Source organism: Actinia tenebrosa, unplaced genomic scaffold, assembly GCF_029948245.1.
Source record: "Actinia tenebrosa isolate PJP-AT-01 unplaced genomic scaffold, QUT_ActTen_1.0 PGA_scaffold0__85_contigs__length_37466705, whole genome shotgun sequence".
NCBI lineage: Eukaryota > Metazoa > Cnidaria > Anthozoa > Actiniaria > Actiniidae > Actinia > Actinia tenebrosa.
The window spans coordinates 26,456,783-26,472,124 of record NW_028292569.1 but is presented as its reverse complement, the minus strand read 5'-3'; the positions used below and the strand labels follow the sequence as shown (position 1 = coordinate 26,472,124).

The window sequence follows — 15,342 nt, the reverse complement described above, 5'->3', positions numbered from 1 at the left end:
GCTGCGTGATATTGCGTTACTATTTCCATACAGTGATGAGCAGTTTTTGAGTGGCATGGCCTTTCACTTGATTTCGGTTATTTCATGTTTGGTTGAGAGAAGAGGTTGTGAAATGGAGTTAAAAATAGCTAAGATTCATGAGGTGGGAGGTGCTTGGGGGCCTATTGATGGTTTTCACGGCGGCCATGTTGGAGGAACTAAACAAAAGAATTGTCAATGAATTCTTTTGTTATATCCTCCAACATGGCCGCCGTGTCTTTTGTTATTAAATTCTCTTGGGACTGGTTGAAAACCATCAATAGCTCCTCCACTTTTACCCTTTTAAATAATAGTCTCTTATGTTTTCTGACTTTAGCCTCCTAGCTTCGTTCCCTTACCCCTCTATATTCTAATTTTGTAATTGTATTTTCATTTTCCATACATTGGTTGTCTGGTCAAATGAAAGCGCTCAAGCGAGGCGCCAAGGTACTTTCAAAGGATTATTCAAATTTGAACCTTGCAACCTTGACTGAATGCTTTGTGTTTGACCAGTTAACCGATGTAGTGGAAAATGCTGATTATATCCTAAAGTTATAAATTAAAGTAAGCATTTGACTATGTAAGTGAAATGGCAATAATCAGATAATAACGTGCTACTATCAGTAGATGCATGTCATCATCAATTTTTACTTGCGTACGATAGCTTTCTTAAAATTTGTTAAGCCAATTGAGCTCTCGTATTTCATTTGGTAATTCATTCCAGGCAACAACTCTACGATAAGAACATTTGTGCTAGGCAAAGGAGGTTTAAAGTCAAAATTGCCGCCTCTAAGATTGTAGCTATGAACCTCAGGGGTCGGTTGGAACAAGTTGATATTGAGATAATCTGGAGCTGATTTGTGATACACTTTAAACAGCATGACCTGTAATTGAAATTTTTGTCGGTCATTTAGATTTGTTTCCTCCTGTCCTCTACTGTTCTCTGCACTCCTCTTCTCTCTCCTCTCTATCTCCTCTTCTCTCTCCTCTATCTCCTCTTTATCATTTTTTCTCAGTAACCATTTCTCTGAGTGCAGAAACAAAACGTTCAGAGAACGGAGAAAGCAAGCCGAACTAAAAATTCAACGATAAACATCAATGGCATTAAATATTACATTACACTGAGCAATGCGGAATTTTTGATAGAGCTAAATGATTATAATATCAGTCAGTGATTGGTCGTAAAACCTTCAGCATTGTCTTTTAAGATTTCTTTCGTTTTCTATTTTGAACTGACGACAACTTGTAGCAGACTGTCGTGTCATTTTATCGCTATTTATCATATAGTTAGCATAGTACGTGTGCGCTGATTGGTCGAAAACTGTGCTTTATTAGTAAACGGAGCATAGTGGTGACGCCATACGCGCGCGCGAAGTGCTGTTAGATCCTGCGACCGTCTTTCTTTTCGCGAAAAATACATTCAATACCGAAATAAAATTAGTAACTATATAATAAAACGTGCTCAAGTCCTTTCGTGCTTACGTCATTTCCTGCGTGCTTTATTACTGAACGGAGCTGAAATAAAGCTGTTTTATTTGTTAAGTATTCGCCGATCGCTTACACAGAAACCTTGCCAGCGCTCTGATTGGCCAAAGACCAATGAACTATATCCCCATGGGCTGCACGTTAACGCACGCTGATCTCAACGGACGCTCGCCTTTTTTCTCTAAATTTTCAAATCAGATGGCGTCAATAGCGCGCGCACGAGAGAGTGATATAACGCGCGCGCTGATTGGTTGAAAACCTATGAACTATTTCCCCATGGGCTGCACGGTTCATCTTTTCTTGAATCTAGCTATATTATAAATCAATTAGACAACAGAAGGTCGCTTGCCCATGGCGTTATAGACGCACTCGAGAGATATAAAGACTATGGCTACGCCTCATGACACTCTTAACGCTTGTTAATCGTTCTTTATAGTTGTCTAATTGATAATTGTATTTAATAAGAAATCTTTTGCAACATAATAAGAAGTCATAAAATATTGGTGTGCTTCTTGATTGCAGTCTCATTTACTCAAGGTTGCGGTCCCCGTTTGGTTTATTTAATTTTGTTTGTTTGGGTTTTTTTTTGTTTGTTTTTGTTTGTTTGTTTGTTTGTTTGTTTGTTTGTTTTTGTTTTTCGTTTTTTGTTTGTTTGTGGGGGGGGGGGAGGGCGGATCGTAGGAAACGCAGGTTAACTACTTTCCAATTAATATATATATATTTGTCTGTTTGTCGACAAAACAAACTTCGAAGGAGTTTTCCGAAGCCTTCAAAAATCTAACAAACAGTGATATCATTATAAATCCATATGGACCTTACGATCTTCATTAACTCTGCGCTTGGTCTACCCTTGATTTCCCCCTGAAGCTTCAGATGCGGAGTCGGGGGGACTAGTTGGAGAACGTTGCGGCAAAAATCGAGATTTCTTCTGGCATATAGATGCACAGGAAGTCCAAGATTAGTTTCGCTGCTCACCGAATGGCTAGCAGTAGTAGAGGGGGGTAGTAGTAGTAGTAGTAGTGGTAGTAGCGGTAGTAGCGGTAGCAGCGGTTTGGTAGTAGCGGTAGTAGTGGTAGTGGCAGTAGTGGCAGTAGTAGTAGGAGGAGGAGGAGGAGGAGGAGGAAGAGGAGAAGGAGGAGGAGAAGGAGGAGGCAACGAAGTCTTTATTAACAAGGAAATTTACAACTAATCATATCTAATTAAAAAAAACTGATAATATTTAGCGCTTACTGTTAGTTTCCCTCCTTCTACAACGGGTCAGTCAGACAGTTCATGAATGTTATTAATTTTTTTCTCGTATCTATGGAGATGTCACTGACAGAGACAGTGGAATAGATTACTGTCATGTCTGTGTACAACAGAATAATTAATCTTGCCGACCCTTAGTACAAGGAAGCTTCTGCAATGACCAGAACGTAAGAGCGGAAAACACATCAAGTCGTCACAATAAAATGTACAAAACTTCACAAGATTAAGGCGTAAATTCTCTGGCTTTACTTTACTTTATTTGAAGATTGCATGAGCGTCATTAAACAGTCGCCAATGAAGAAACCCTAGATCCAGGTAAGGGATAAAACAAACCTTCAACACCTTAAATATTTTAAAAGTGTCTTTATAGAAATCATTCTTGTCAAAGGCATTTATTTTTCTTTTAGCGGCTTTGGAATTAAACAATAGATTGATTGTTAACGGCCTCGGATCTGAAAATGAAAGCCAATTGTTGAATAGCTTAATGAATTTGAGCAGCTATCTTGTGAAGTCTGAGGCTCCAGTGAGATAGGTTGAATTTCAGGTCATTTAGCTCGTCTTAGTTAAGCGGATCGTATATCCATGTACAATGTAGACTAATGAAAAAAAACCTAACAATTAATGTCAATGTTCATTACTTTTTTCTGAGTTCCGTATTTCTATTCCATTAGTTTTCATTTCAATGTTAAATAGTACTTTAAATTGCAAAGGAATGGATTTTACACAGTCAAGGACAATTTAAATATTGTATTGATTTTCACGGGTCTGTTGCATGCACTCAAGATTTGCAGTCAAAGTAAACAAATTATTCCGATGGTCACTTTATGGTAAAAACGTTTTTAAAGTCCAAACATATCGTCTTTCAAAAAAAAAACCCGAAATTCCTTAATGCAATATATAATTATGTAGACTCGGTCTTAAGTAAACAGCCACTTCCTGCAGTTTTTTACCGCACAGCAGGACGCAAGACTCAAGCTTTATATGGTGTCTAATACATAGTATGGAAGTATCCTAAAGTATTCATAAAAATATATTTATCGTATCTTTGTCACGTTTTAATCACGTTTTAAAAGTATATATGATTGGACTTTTAGAACGTGATTATCTTTTAGTAGAGCTTTAGACATCGGTCGCGGTACGAAAGATGTGCTCAAGCAAGAATTTAATTTGGTAATCAAAATTTGACCTTTTAAATGTTCGTCCAACTCCGCTCATTTCCTATTCGACACGGAACACTTTTTGTTGTTTTCGGTAACGGTGAGTTTTAAAAATGCAGAATATTTAGCGTATAGATGTGACAACTTTTTAAAAAGTGTATATGACACGGAAAAATGTCATCGTTTAAAATGTATAGTTTGTTAGTAATAATCAATATATCGTAATGAAGTTTGTTTCAAAAGCTTATTTCTTGAGATATGTCTGAAAATTAAGCCCAATTTGTGACGTTATTTTGTTGACACATACTCTAGATTCGGTAGTAATGCACTAAATATAAATTGTAATTCGCATAAAATAACAACAAAAAGCATATTCTATTGAGCTTCATTTGATAGCTTACGTAGTACTCTTCAAATGTTGGGAAACTGAAAAGTGTACTATCCGAAATTAAGATTCTACATTCAAACATATTTCAGTCGTGTATTTGCAAATAAATCTGGAGACTTGTAAACAAAATGACGTCACAACTAAATTTTCTTGGAATTCTAGAGAAATACGTCTTTGAAACAAATTTAACCATGATATTCTTAATAATGCCAATAAACTACACATTTTTAACATCAATTTTTTTTCGTGTTATATGCACTTTACAGCTTTAAAAATTTTTCATGAGAATTTTTCAAGAGTGGAGATAGCAGAAAACTAGTAAAAATCAAAATAAAATCTGAGTAATCGTTAGATTTTAATGTTTTTACGTTTCAAAAATAATAAAATGTATTTTTATTTTTGTCGTCGTGATTGAGTCACGCAAGAGATAGCAGTCATATATTGGCTGTGTGGTTTAATATAAATATTTTTTATCTATTTATATCTTCCATTTAAACATGCAATGACTTGTTTGCATGCACAGATGAACTTGTCAAAATCAAACTTGACATAGACAAATATGGGCATTAATTTTTTAGAAGATTCCTAAAAAAAATCAAAGTTGAAAAGTACCTAGTTGAAGAATTGATGCGATATGTTGCGAAATGCCATAATATCAACTTAAAATCCGTGACTCATTAATTCAAATTAACGAGACCCACAATGCCCTTTGGTCTTGAAATGCACTATTCAGTATGCAGTAATGATAAAAGGGTAAATTATGCACCGTGAAAACATGAAAAAACCGCTAGATTTTAGCTAGTTATCTCTTCTATTCAGTATGCAGTATTTAGTATTCAACCATTTTTGAAATAGCTGTATATTGCGATATGTTGCAATGTGCATGTCTGATGTGGTGAAAAAATATGCAAGATGTTGCCATGTCACCCTTGTTTCCTTTTCTTTTCTTATCCTATCTTCACATTTACCTTATCATGAATATATTTTCTTAATTTTGAAGTTAACACAACCTGGACTAACATATAGAGATGGCAATTAAGGAAAAGGTCTTCTGGATTGCTGTACCGATGTTCATATCTGCAGTTCTTCTAACAATAGCCGTAATTGCCATTGCTATTTATTTCCAAAAGCTACGCAAAACAATAGAGGCAGAAATTAAGGCAGAAACCCAAAAGGTGGACAAGAAGACAGTGAAACGAAGGAGGAAGGAAAACAAGTATTCCAAAAGTAAAAAAGGAAGTGAAGATTGCGAACCGGAATTTTACGACTCACCTCCGATGAGGGATGAGCATAGAGAACACTTGCAGCTAAAAACATTTCAAAAGCAAATAAGAAATGAGGATGACTATAATCAATGCTTGTCACAGACATCATCACGAGACCATATCACGCAATTAGCTGCGTCGCGTAAGGTATCGCGTCATGCTGAAACTATGCCACGCACTTTAATGAAACAAGATTCGTATATTGAATTTATCGGAGACGAAGTAGCTTTACAAACAATGGAAACCTTTCAGAGTACTAAGGTGGCTTCAAAGGGAGAACATGCAACGCAAGCGCAATTGAAATACAAAAGTCACGCTACATCTTTGGGGAGAGCTGGTATAGGTAACGAGTGTAATCGAAGTGTGGAGCCTAACACTAGATCATCAAATTTGCGTGGAGCGACACTCCCTCATACTTCATCACCAATCAAAAAAGACCCTGACTATGGTTTCAAAGGTGCCTTTCGTGACATTGTCCCGCAGCAGCAGGTGTCACGGAAAACTAACCCAACAAGTAAAAATGGCCACGATGATAGAGAGATGTGCGAAGTTATGGACAATAACAGCGAGATGTACGAAAATACAGGATACATGAGCGATTCGACCGAGGATGATTATGAAAATCAAGAAATAATCGAACAAGAGGATAAAAGACGTTCGCAGAACTTGAATATGCCGCAAGTTCCACAACATCAAAGAAATTGGAACTCACAAACTGTACCGTACCATAAGGACAACTGTAAAATGGAACTCTATGAAAATCAAGCGATTGTGGACCAAGTAAGGAAACTTGGACATGGACAGCATGACGGTGATCATTTTGAGTTATACGAGAATTATATCCACGAAGAAATGTATGAAAATTGTTAGTTGTCACGTGGGTAATGATGTATATAGTCATGTATATAAACATTTATATTTTTACCACCAACTACGCCTCGCGGGTACTTAATAACACTTTGACCAACTGTTGTCGTTAAATTGTGGTAAATGAGAGAACATGCCACGCTAAACCATCGCATATTTCTTAATTTACTCCCAAAAAGAAAAACGGTTTTGAGCGCGCTGGAGCCGTGCACGAGCGATTCGTAATCTTTGGATGTAATTTTTTTGGTGTGTCTTCTTATTAAGTTCGCTCCGATCCTGACCAATCAGAAATCGAGAAAATTTACATTTGTGATAAAAATTTTTTAGAGCCTGATTAGGAGGATTGTTCAGTTCCATAAGATGAGGCATGACTTATAGGTCGGGACAAAATACATCTTCTTGCCGTTGATACGCAGATATAGTGCTTATTTTGAGCTACCTTTTTAATTGTAATGACACAGTAAAAAAAACAAGTACATACATATTTATTGCAATTATAGTTCACCATTAAGCGACCAAAACAATCCAAAATCTCTGGGGTTTTAATTGGGTTTCTTTAACTTTGCTTTACTGTGCAGATACTCCAGGACTGACACAAGTGAAAAACGTCTAAATCCGTATGCAAATTAGAAACGTCTTTATGCAATTGTGAATCGCTTGTAAATTTGACTTTCAAACATGCCTGATAAATGGAACTTCGCAAAATTCCAAAACTTAGTGTCCACGCTTGAAACTTAAGGGTAATTCTTCTAAATTCTGTAAAAAACACGCATGCGCAAACGTTTTTCTCTAGTGTCACCAAGACCACTTTCAGAAATAGTATCATAAACCAATCATATTGCGACATTTAGTTCAATTTTTTATGCAGCCAATCAGATAGCACATTGATATAAGAGGTGGCAAAACTGTCAGGAAACAACGAGAACCCAACTGAGGCAGATTTTTTAATCTGCTTATACACTCGATGTAGCATACACTTGAGACAAAAACACATTTCATAAACGAGAAACATGTTTACTCAACATCGGCTAACTTGCATTGCTAAGTAACAAACTTTAGAATGTTAACTTTTGTGGCTAAACGAGGAAACTTCAGAAAACATTGTTTCCAAGCATCTTGGAAGCATGAAATATTTCTGCGGCACATCAGAAACATTTTTGCATCTCGGAAGCAGCATTTAATTGTTGCTCGCAGCAATATCTTCCATGTGGCTAAACTTGAAAACATCTTGAATACATACGCGGGGTAAACATGTTTCTTCGCTTAGCCAGAACCTTATGGAGTTCCTGTGGAATTGGTGGGGACATTCGCGCGAAGCGCCCGCACCTGCGCACCACCATTGGACTTTCTGCTGCACAGGCAAAGTTCCTGTGTATGTTTCACAAGGGAATGTATGGAAGTTATGATGAACATATCACAATAAAGTGTCAAATCTCTCGATGGTTTGCTGCTTTAAAACGCGCCTCAGACGTTTCTTGTACCTTTTTCAATGTACTGATAGAGTTCCGATTTGAGGCTATGAACCATACACAGGAACCTTGTTTGGGCTGCCTGTGTCGGTTGGGACTCTCCCGACGCCACGTGAACTGAAAGCGCTTGTTGTTTCTCAGAGAGTTATTTGATTAGTTATTATATCTTGCTGTTTTGAAACTTTAAATAATTAAAATGCTTAAACTGAATAAACCCTTTTTATTACCCAACTTTTTTTTTGTGATCAAATAGCGTAACTACTTGACTTGCGAAGCACGGGTGGCGTAGCGGTGATTGTGCTCACTTCTTATAAATGCGCAACCCGGGTTCGGGTTCCCCCCCCCTTTTTTTTTTTTCCTTTTTTTTTTTTTTTTTTTTTTGTTTTTTTTTTTTGTTCCCAGTTCTGATGGGGGAAAAATCCTTAAAACGGGCTAAATTCAAAAAATAACCACACAGAACGAGAGAAGTGCTATTTCTCAATGATCAGATAAAATTTCGAGGCTTTATTTCACGTTTCAATGATTTTATTGAAATTTTTGATGAATCCCTCCTATACATTTCCTTATAACATGACACCACAGAAAGAAACCAAGCTTGGGCTACCTGTGGTGTGTGTGGTGTGTGTGTGTGTGTGTGTGTGTGTGTGTGTGTGTGTGTGTGTGTGTGTGTGTGTGTGTGTGTGTGTGTGTGTGTGTGTGTGTGTGTGTGTGTGTGAATCTTGAGTACAAATATCGCAGGTTATTATACCTCAATCACCTCCAATATCTTCCAATCACGTATCCATATTTTAGTCACGTAGCGATCCATTATTTTGCGACATTGTGCAGCAACCTATTAGACTGCAAATAAACCAATTGTTTTTGGCACTATATAGTGGTCTTTTTATTGAAAAAATATTTGTTCGATATAATAAAACAACTATAGGATTCGTCCTAGCCATTTATGGCAGACTATTTAAGTTTCGCCGTGCGGTCTCGCCCAATCTCGACTTCAATATTCTGCTATAATGGGCTTACGTGAGTCCAATAAGCGTATATTAGTATTTTTACACAAGTGAATATAATGAATCCTGCGCGTTCATTCGTGACAATTTACTCAGGTGAATATAGCGCACATGCGCACGTTTGTTTGTCGATTTGTGCCGCCTACAGATATAAACAAAATTGGAACTCTTTCTCTCCATTATTTATTATATTTACTTGTGTTAAAAATACTAAAACAATATTCCCTCCACAGGCTCAGTGAATACGCTCGAAGACTCGACTCTCAGTAAATATTCCCCGATCTTCACTTCGCCTTCGGCAAATAATTGTTTAAACTGATTTGTATTCGTTTCACGCCTCACGAAATCAATGGATCGTGAACAAATAGCTGAATGTGCTCAACAACTCGAAAAAACCGAATGAAAGTGAAAGCTGGCACTGCTTTTGACATAAATAATAGTACAGCATCGTGACTACTCCCTCCCCACCAACCCCACCACCACCACTATACCACAGAAGAGGAATTTGAAAGGGCTGGCGTGTAGCTAAAAATATTAAATTCTGGGGAGCACCGTGACTACTCCCTCCCCACCATCCCCACCACCACCACTATACCATAGAAGAGGAATTCGAAAGGGCTAGCGTGTAGCTAAAAATATAAAAATTCTGGAGAGCACGAGCACATTTTTAAAGTATTAAATTCTGGGGAGCAAGAAGAGAATTTACAAAATGATAATAAAAAGAAAAAATATTGTGAAATAGAAATAGAGAATGGGCATTAGAAATGGGAAAGACGTCATGAGCACTTAAGATACTCCCTGGGAAGGAGAGAAGAAATTAAAAATATGATGGAGAAAAAACACGAGGAAAATGGAAATTAAGAAATTGGAATTAAAACAAAATGGAAACAAGAAAGAAATTATGAGTACGTTTTAAAATTCGTGGTCATGGAGAAAAAGAGCAATGATGAAAAACAAGATGAAAAATCATATGAATAGGAATTAAACGGACCGAACAGGAACTTTAACTTTATTGATGAATAAAAGAATACAAAAAAGAAAAACTATATAACCTGCATATAGCTAAAGCTAGTCTAGGCAGGTTAAATTCACAGAATATACACGTAGATTTACAAAGATGTCTTTATATGTTAATAATAAATAAATGTTAATATCAGAGTACAAAGAGCTGAATAGGAAATGAAAAGTAGTTCACTGAGTAGAAAATGAAAAATAGCTCATTACAGATAGACTTACTTAAAAAGTTTGAAGATCTCAGTATCATAGCGATTAATATTAAGATCGTTTAATAAAACGGTTTTGATTTCCTTTTGGAAGTTTTTTTTGGATAAACTCCTAATGAAAGGTGGTATTTGATTCCATAGACGTGCACCCACTCGCGAGAAGGAATCTTTTTGAGTGTTTAAACGTGAATATCTAGTGTAGAAATTATCACTGGCAGAAGATCTTGTTTCATAGGAGTGAATATCTTTTATGTAAGTAAAGAGTTTGCTAATATTACTGGGAATATAATCATATTTAACATCGTACATTAGCTGTGCTACTGAATGAAAATAAAGAGATTTGATTGGTAAAATTTCATGTTCAATGAATATCGGTATTGCACTTTGAATTGATTTCACGAAAAATATTGACCTTAGAGCGCGCTTCTGCAGAATGAGCAATTTATCAGTAAGCTTTTTGCAAGCTTGACCCCAGGTACATATTCCATATATCAAGAGCGGCTGTAAGAGGGATTTATACATTTTGATTAGAGTATTTTTTGGAACAAAATGTCTCAATCTACTGAGAAGAACTAGAATTGAGAAAGACCTTGATCCGTATAAAAAGAACAAAACATTGAATTAGAATGCTTATTTCTCCGAAAAAGGTTTTGGATTCCAGTTCACGCTATCCTGCGAAACGGCTTTCAAGTGCGGGTGTTGGTTTTCCTTTTGCTTTGGTTGAGAGAGAAAAATAGACTCTGCCGATGTAGGACGTTATTTCTGTCGCGCATGCGTGGCGTAACTTAGCAACGCTGTCATGATTTTGACAGCCGCTCTCGTCAAACAATGTTTAGCGCCACGGTGTGTTACATTTGCTCATGCGCACTACATGTAATGGGTTAAAACTGGTTTTGTTCGTTCACGATCGTGGACGGCGGTGTATCAAAGGAAACGCTCTACATCGGCAGAGCCTCCTTCCTCCCCGCCAGAAAGAAGGGAGAGAAGGAGAAGAGAGACTCTATTAGCAGGGAAAACTGAGTGAGAAATTAAAATCTTTCCCTCTCTCCGCTACTGTTAAATTATGATTCGCGGACCTTTGACGAGGGTCACAGCCAAATCTATTATTGTCAGTAATATCCTGACGTCACTCCAGTCAACCGAAACGACCTGGGTAAACCCCTAAAATTTGTTCATCGGTTTGATAAATATTCTTGCTTCAGATAGACCTTAATCATTTACCAATACCGTGAAGGAGCTACGGTGTATCTATTCTCAAAACTCAACTCAGCCAGCTAACCAAAATCATCTGAATTGAGACTATAGAAAAGGTATGTACGCTTAGTTATAATCTTACTGCGATATTTCGTTATCTTTAAAGATGAATTCTCCACTCTAAATGCACATAAACACTGTCACTGCTTCAAAGCCTAGAAGAAAACCAACTTGGTCAACAACGTCTTACAAAAGGTTTTTTTTTTGTAATGAATCGTTATTTTTGCGAAATAAGTCTTACCATTAGAAAACAGGCTTGTCGAATAGTAACTGAAATAGAATATTTTGGTTTTCTAGTTGCGATACATTCATGGATATCAAAGTAAAACTTGTACTTTTTCCAAAACTACTTCGAAAATGAAAACCTCAACTGATCGGTTGTTGATTCATCATTGTTTTTGTACACCTCATGACCATTTTCACAATCAGAGATTGAGCACGACATTGCGGTCGTAATTCGCGCTGTTACAGGGAGTAATCAAGCCACATCTTCCAGACGATATAGCATTACAGTTCACATTCGAGGATTCTTTGTGATATTCGCACCTTATCGTAACCTTCATCGACCGCATTTCTGGCTTTCTTTGGTAAGAAATCTTAATTTAAAAAAGGTTTTAAGGACATTTATTGGTTCACAAACCACGATGAAATTTCTGGCTTTTTAGTAAGAAATCTTGGTCTAGGAAAAGTTTTTAATGCGATCATTGGTTCGCAAGACGCGATGAAACATTGGGCCTCAAAAAGTCTGCATTTTTAACTCGAAAAATGTTGAATTTTCAAGACAGTAATACCGACCCGATATCTAACAAAATTTCCTTTACAAGTAGCAAGTAAATTGTGCGGCCCTAGCTAGTTTATTGGGATTTATTTCAGGGAGAATAATAGGGAAAATTCCCTTGTGCATTATCCTACGATAATATTTCATCTTCCGGGTCAGGACTGATCTCTTGATGTCTGCGAATATAAATGGCACTTATTATTCCAGAGATTTTTTCCGTAAGAATCTTTACCTAACAAGGCGAAGAGGTTCATGATATTTGACCTATGGGCTATTTTTTCAGTTTTCATCTTATATTATATATAGCGTACTTGAAAAGCTTCGATTGTTAAGGTTGGTTGGGTTTTTTTGATTGACAGCCTACAGCGGAAGTCGTAAGCCTGTAACTGCCTAGAGTGAGACAAATCAACAAGTCATGGCACGTTATCTGTAGTCTTAGCTCTCTAATTTATTCCCATATAAAAATATATAACTAATAATTAAAGGAAAATATTTTGGTACGTAAAATGAAGTATACAAATGCAGGGCGTCTATAAACGAACTTTTATATATTTTAACCCTAGTCAATACAGTAAAATTTCATTACTCAATGTCACGAATTAGTCTTCGCTTCAGTAGCCCTCTATTGTTTAACCTTTATTCCTTTTTCTTAAACTGATCAACAACGAAAGCATAAACCTATGTTGTGCTACATGCTAAACGACTTCACCAATAGATTCTTCCAAGTCGACTAAAACTTAATCTATATTGTTTTGTTTTTCTCAAAACAGAAAATATGAGACCCGTCATTTTAATTTCACTGGCTGCATTTCTATTGGCGAGCCAAGTTGCTGTTATCATCGCATTGGTTGTCCTGTACAAGAAATTCAAAACTCTTAAACAAGAGGTACACAGTTTTAAAATCAAGAAAAACAGAGCATCTCTTTCTGCGTTGACTCTTAAAGAACCTAACAAAATCACCCCGGCAATGAATACGTGGACGGCCAAAGACATCCTAGCACCTTAGTGAGGACGAATAGCGGAGAGAGTATTGTATATGTGCCGACACCAGCACCAGAACGAAGGTCGAAAAATTTCGACGATCAAGAAAATGGTTGTGAGTTGAATGAGGCAGCAAATGTGAGCTCTAGCTATACTCAACAGCAAGATGGAGAGGTGTATGGAAACCAAGTGGTTATTAATATGGCCGAAAATGGTGTTGAAGCAAACACTACCTACAATCCTTCTACCCCATGTATCGAAGACGTTAATATAAACTCTGGGTATACTCCCGATACTGAAGAAATATACGGTAACCAAGTTGTAATAGATATGGTCAGCTGGAGTTCTGTCAGTAATGTACAAACTTCAAACGTGAAGACAACTGACACAAATGGTACAAAATCCAAAAAATTCAAAGCCAAGAGCGCGAGTAAAAAAGCGATGAGTCAAAAACGTAAAACATCTATCGAAAACGAAAGGAAAAATGAAGATGGGAATTCTTTTCACGAAGGTAATAACACTAATGTCCAAAATGACGAAGCAATCTACGAAAACGTAAGAAGACAAAAAAGGTCATCAAAAGCCTAGACTTTTGAAATCCTAAGATTAATGCTTTTTTAAATAATTTTGTTAACATATTTTTGTAGAAATATAGACTTAAACTAAAACAGAAAGTTTCAATCCTTATGCTACCATTTTCATAGCTGAAATATTGTAAATATGCAATTCCGTTTTATATGACGAAAGGGAAAAATCGTTGTCGCGTAGGATACAACATAACCTAAGACTGAAGAGAATCATAAGTAATCCATAAACGAAGCGCCCCATACTTTTATGGGATATATTGATTTCTTGATTTTTGAACCATGTGAATTTAGATTCAGAAGCCTAGAGGGCATACAATGTATCCGTGAAACACTAATTACTAAATTGTTCAAAATAGTAGGTGCTAGTTAAACAAAAGAAAACAATAGAATTAGCTTAAAATAGTGTAAGTTAGTATTACTAATATTTCACACGGATACATTATTTGCACTATATCATAAAAACAAATTTAATAGATAGTTATTATATTATATTAGTTTACAGACAAAAGCTTACGGCCTTTAGCGTCTATGTTTTGTTAGTACTTGAACACGACAACGATACTGTCGTTCGACTGTTCCATTTCAAGACTAATAGACCCCTTGCATGTGTAGTCAAAACAGCTCAATTGGAGGACAAAAGAAAAGAATTCCAATCTCCTGAAAATTGGAAACCTATTGTTATGTCCTCCAAATTGAACCGCATTCCGACGTACTGCAAGGGGTCTAATAGCTAGGCTGCCTCGTAAATATTGAAAAGCGAAAATAATTTGAAGCCAGCATAAGAGCTTCAGTCCTATGTTGGCAGTCGTCGGAATTTTCCTCGTCCAATCATTTCTTAATTGGACAGCAGAAAATTGTTAAAATAATAAGGTTATTCTGGATATTTATATTTATTTTATCGCCCTTCAGTCTACAGCTGAGATTATGCACTTTCGACTTCCCCATGTACTATAAAATTTACAACTTAACTGAAAGCCTTTTTTTAAAATTAGAATAGGTGTAATAAAAGTGAAATTAGATGTAATATAAATGAGCATATATGAATTTTGCTGAAAATTATTGTTGAAAAATATCATCATTTCCAGAATTTTGCTTTAATAAACAATAATTTAATTGATCTAATGTAACTCACGAAAATACAACAATTACAATGTAAAAGGATAGAAACAAATAACAGAGAGAGAGAGAGAAAGAGAGGGATAGAGAGAGGGGGGGGGGGGGGCTCGGATAGCGTGGCGTGTAAAAAAACCTGAATTTGCATTCCCTCTTGTCATTTTCCTCCTGACTTTAGAAAAGCCCGAAATGAAATATCCTCTATATATTATTTTACAAAATTGGATGAAATAGAAAAAAATATCTTTTTGCGTAATTATATAGCTTCTATAAATAAATGAAACCATTGCGGCCTGAAAGTAAGCACTTTGGATCTGTAATGCCCGCTGAGGGCTTTTCTAAATGTAAAATTTATTTTGCTAGATCTAGAGCAAAATTTGATTGTCCGCTTACGGATACTTTGTATAATACAGGATAATGAATAATTCCATCTGGATTTATCATATATCTATTTGTTATTTTAAAAAAACGTTCGCGCATGCGTGCATTGCAGTACGTTTTCCGA

General features: G+C 36.4%; 2 protein-coding genes across 4 annotated transcripts; both read left to right on the top strand.

The window, feature by feature from the left end:
- The first annotated feature begins 2,880 nt into the window (after window positions 1-2,880).
- On the top strand, window positions 2,881-8,128 carry LOC116302699 (uncharacterized). Of its 2 annotated transcripts, none has more exons than XM_031712052.2 (2): window positions 2,881-3,066; window positions 5,297-8,128. In XM_031712052.2, the coding sequence occupies exon 2, from the start codon at window positions 5,325-5,327 to the stop codon at window positions 6,429-6,431; it is 1,107 nt and encodes a 368-aa protein (XP_031567912.2). In that variant the 5' UTR covers window positions 2,881-3,066; window positions 5,297-5,324; the 3' UTR covers window positions 6,432-8,128. The 2 variants fall into 2 exon arrangements, with proteins under 2 accessions (XP_031567912.2, XP_031567914.2); XM_031712054.2 differs by lacking the exon at window positions 2,881-3,066 and adding an exon at window positions 3,891-4,008.
- Window positions 8,129-11,044: 2,916 nt separating this feature from the next.
- Window positions 11,045-14,841, top strand: LOC116302701 (uncharacterized). 2 transcript variants are annotated; one of them, XM_031712056.2, is made up of 2 exons: window positions 11,045-11,434; window positions 12,927-14,841. In XM_031712056.2, the coding sequence occupies exon 2, from the start codon at window positions 13,339-13,341 to the stop codon at window positions 13,723-13,725; it is 387 nt and encodes a 128-aa protein (XP_031567916.2). In that variant the 5' UTR covers window positions 11,045-11,434; window positions 12,927-13,338; the 3' UTR covers window positions 13,726-14,841. The 2 variants fall into 2 exon arrangements, with proteins under 2 accessions (XP_031567916.2, XP_031567917.2); XM_031712057.2 differs by lacking the exon at window positions 11,045-11,434 and adding an exon at window positions 11,808-11,965.
- The last annotated feature ends 501 nt before the right edge of the window (window positions 14,842-15,342 follow it).

Coding starts and splice junctions, on each gene's coding strand:
- LOC116302699 (XM_031712052.2), top strand. CDS start 5,325: ATGGCAATTAAGGAAAAGGTCTTCTGGATTGCTGTACCGATGTTCATA.
- LOC116302701 (XM_031712056.2), top strand. CDS start 13,339: ATGGCCGAAAATGGTGTTGAAGCAAACACTACCTACAATCCTTCTACC.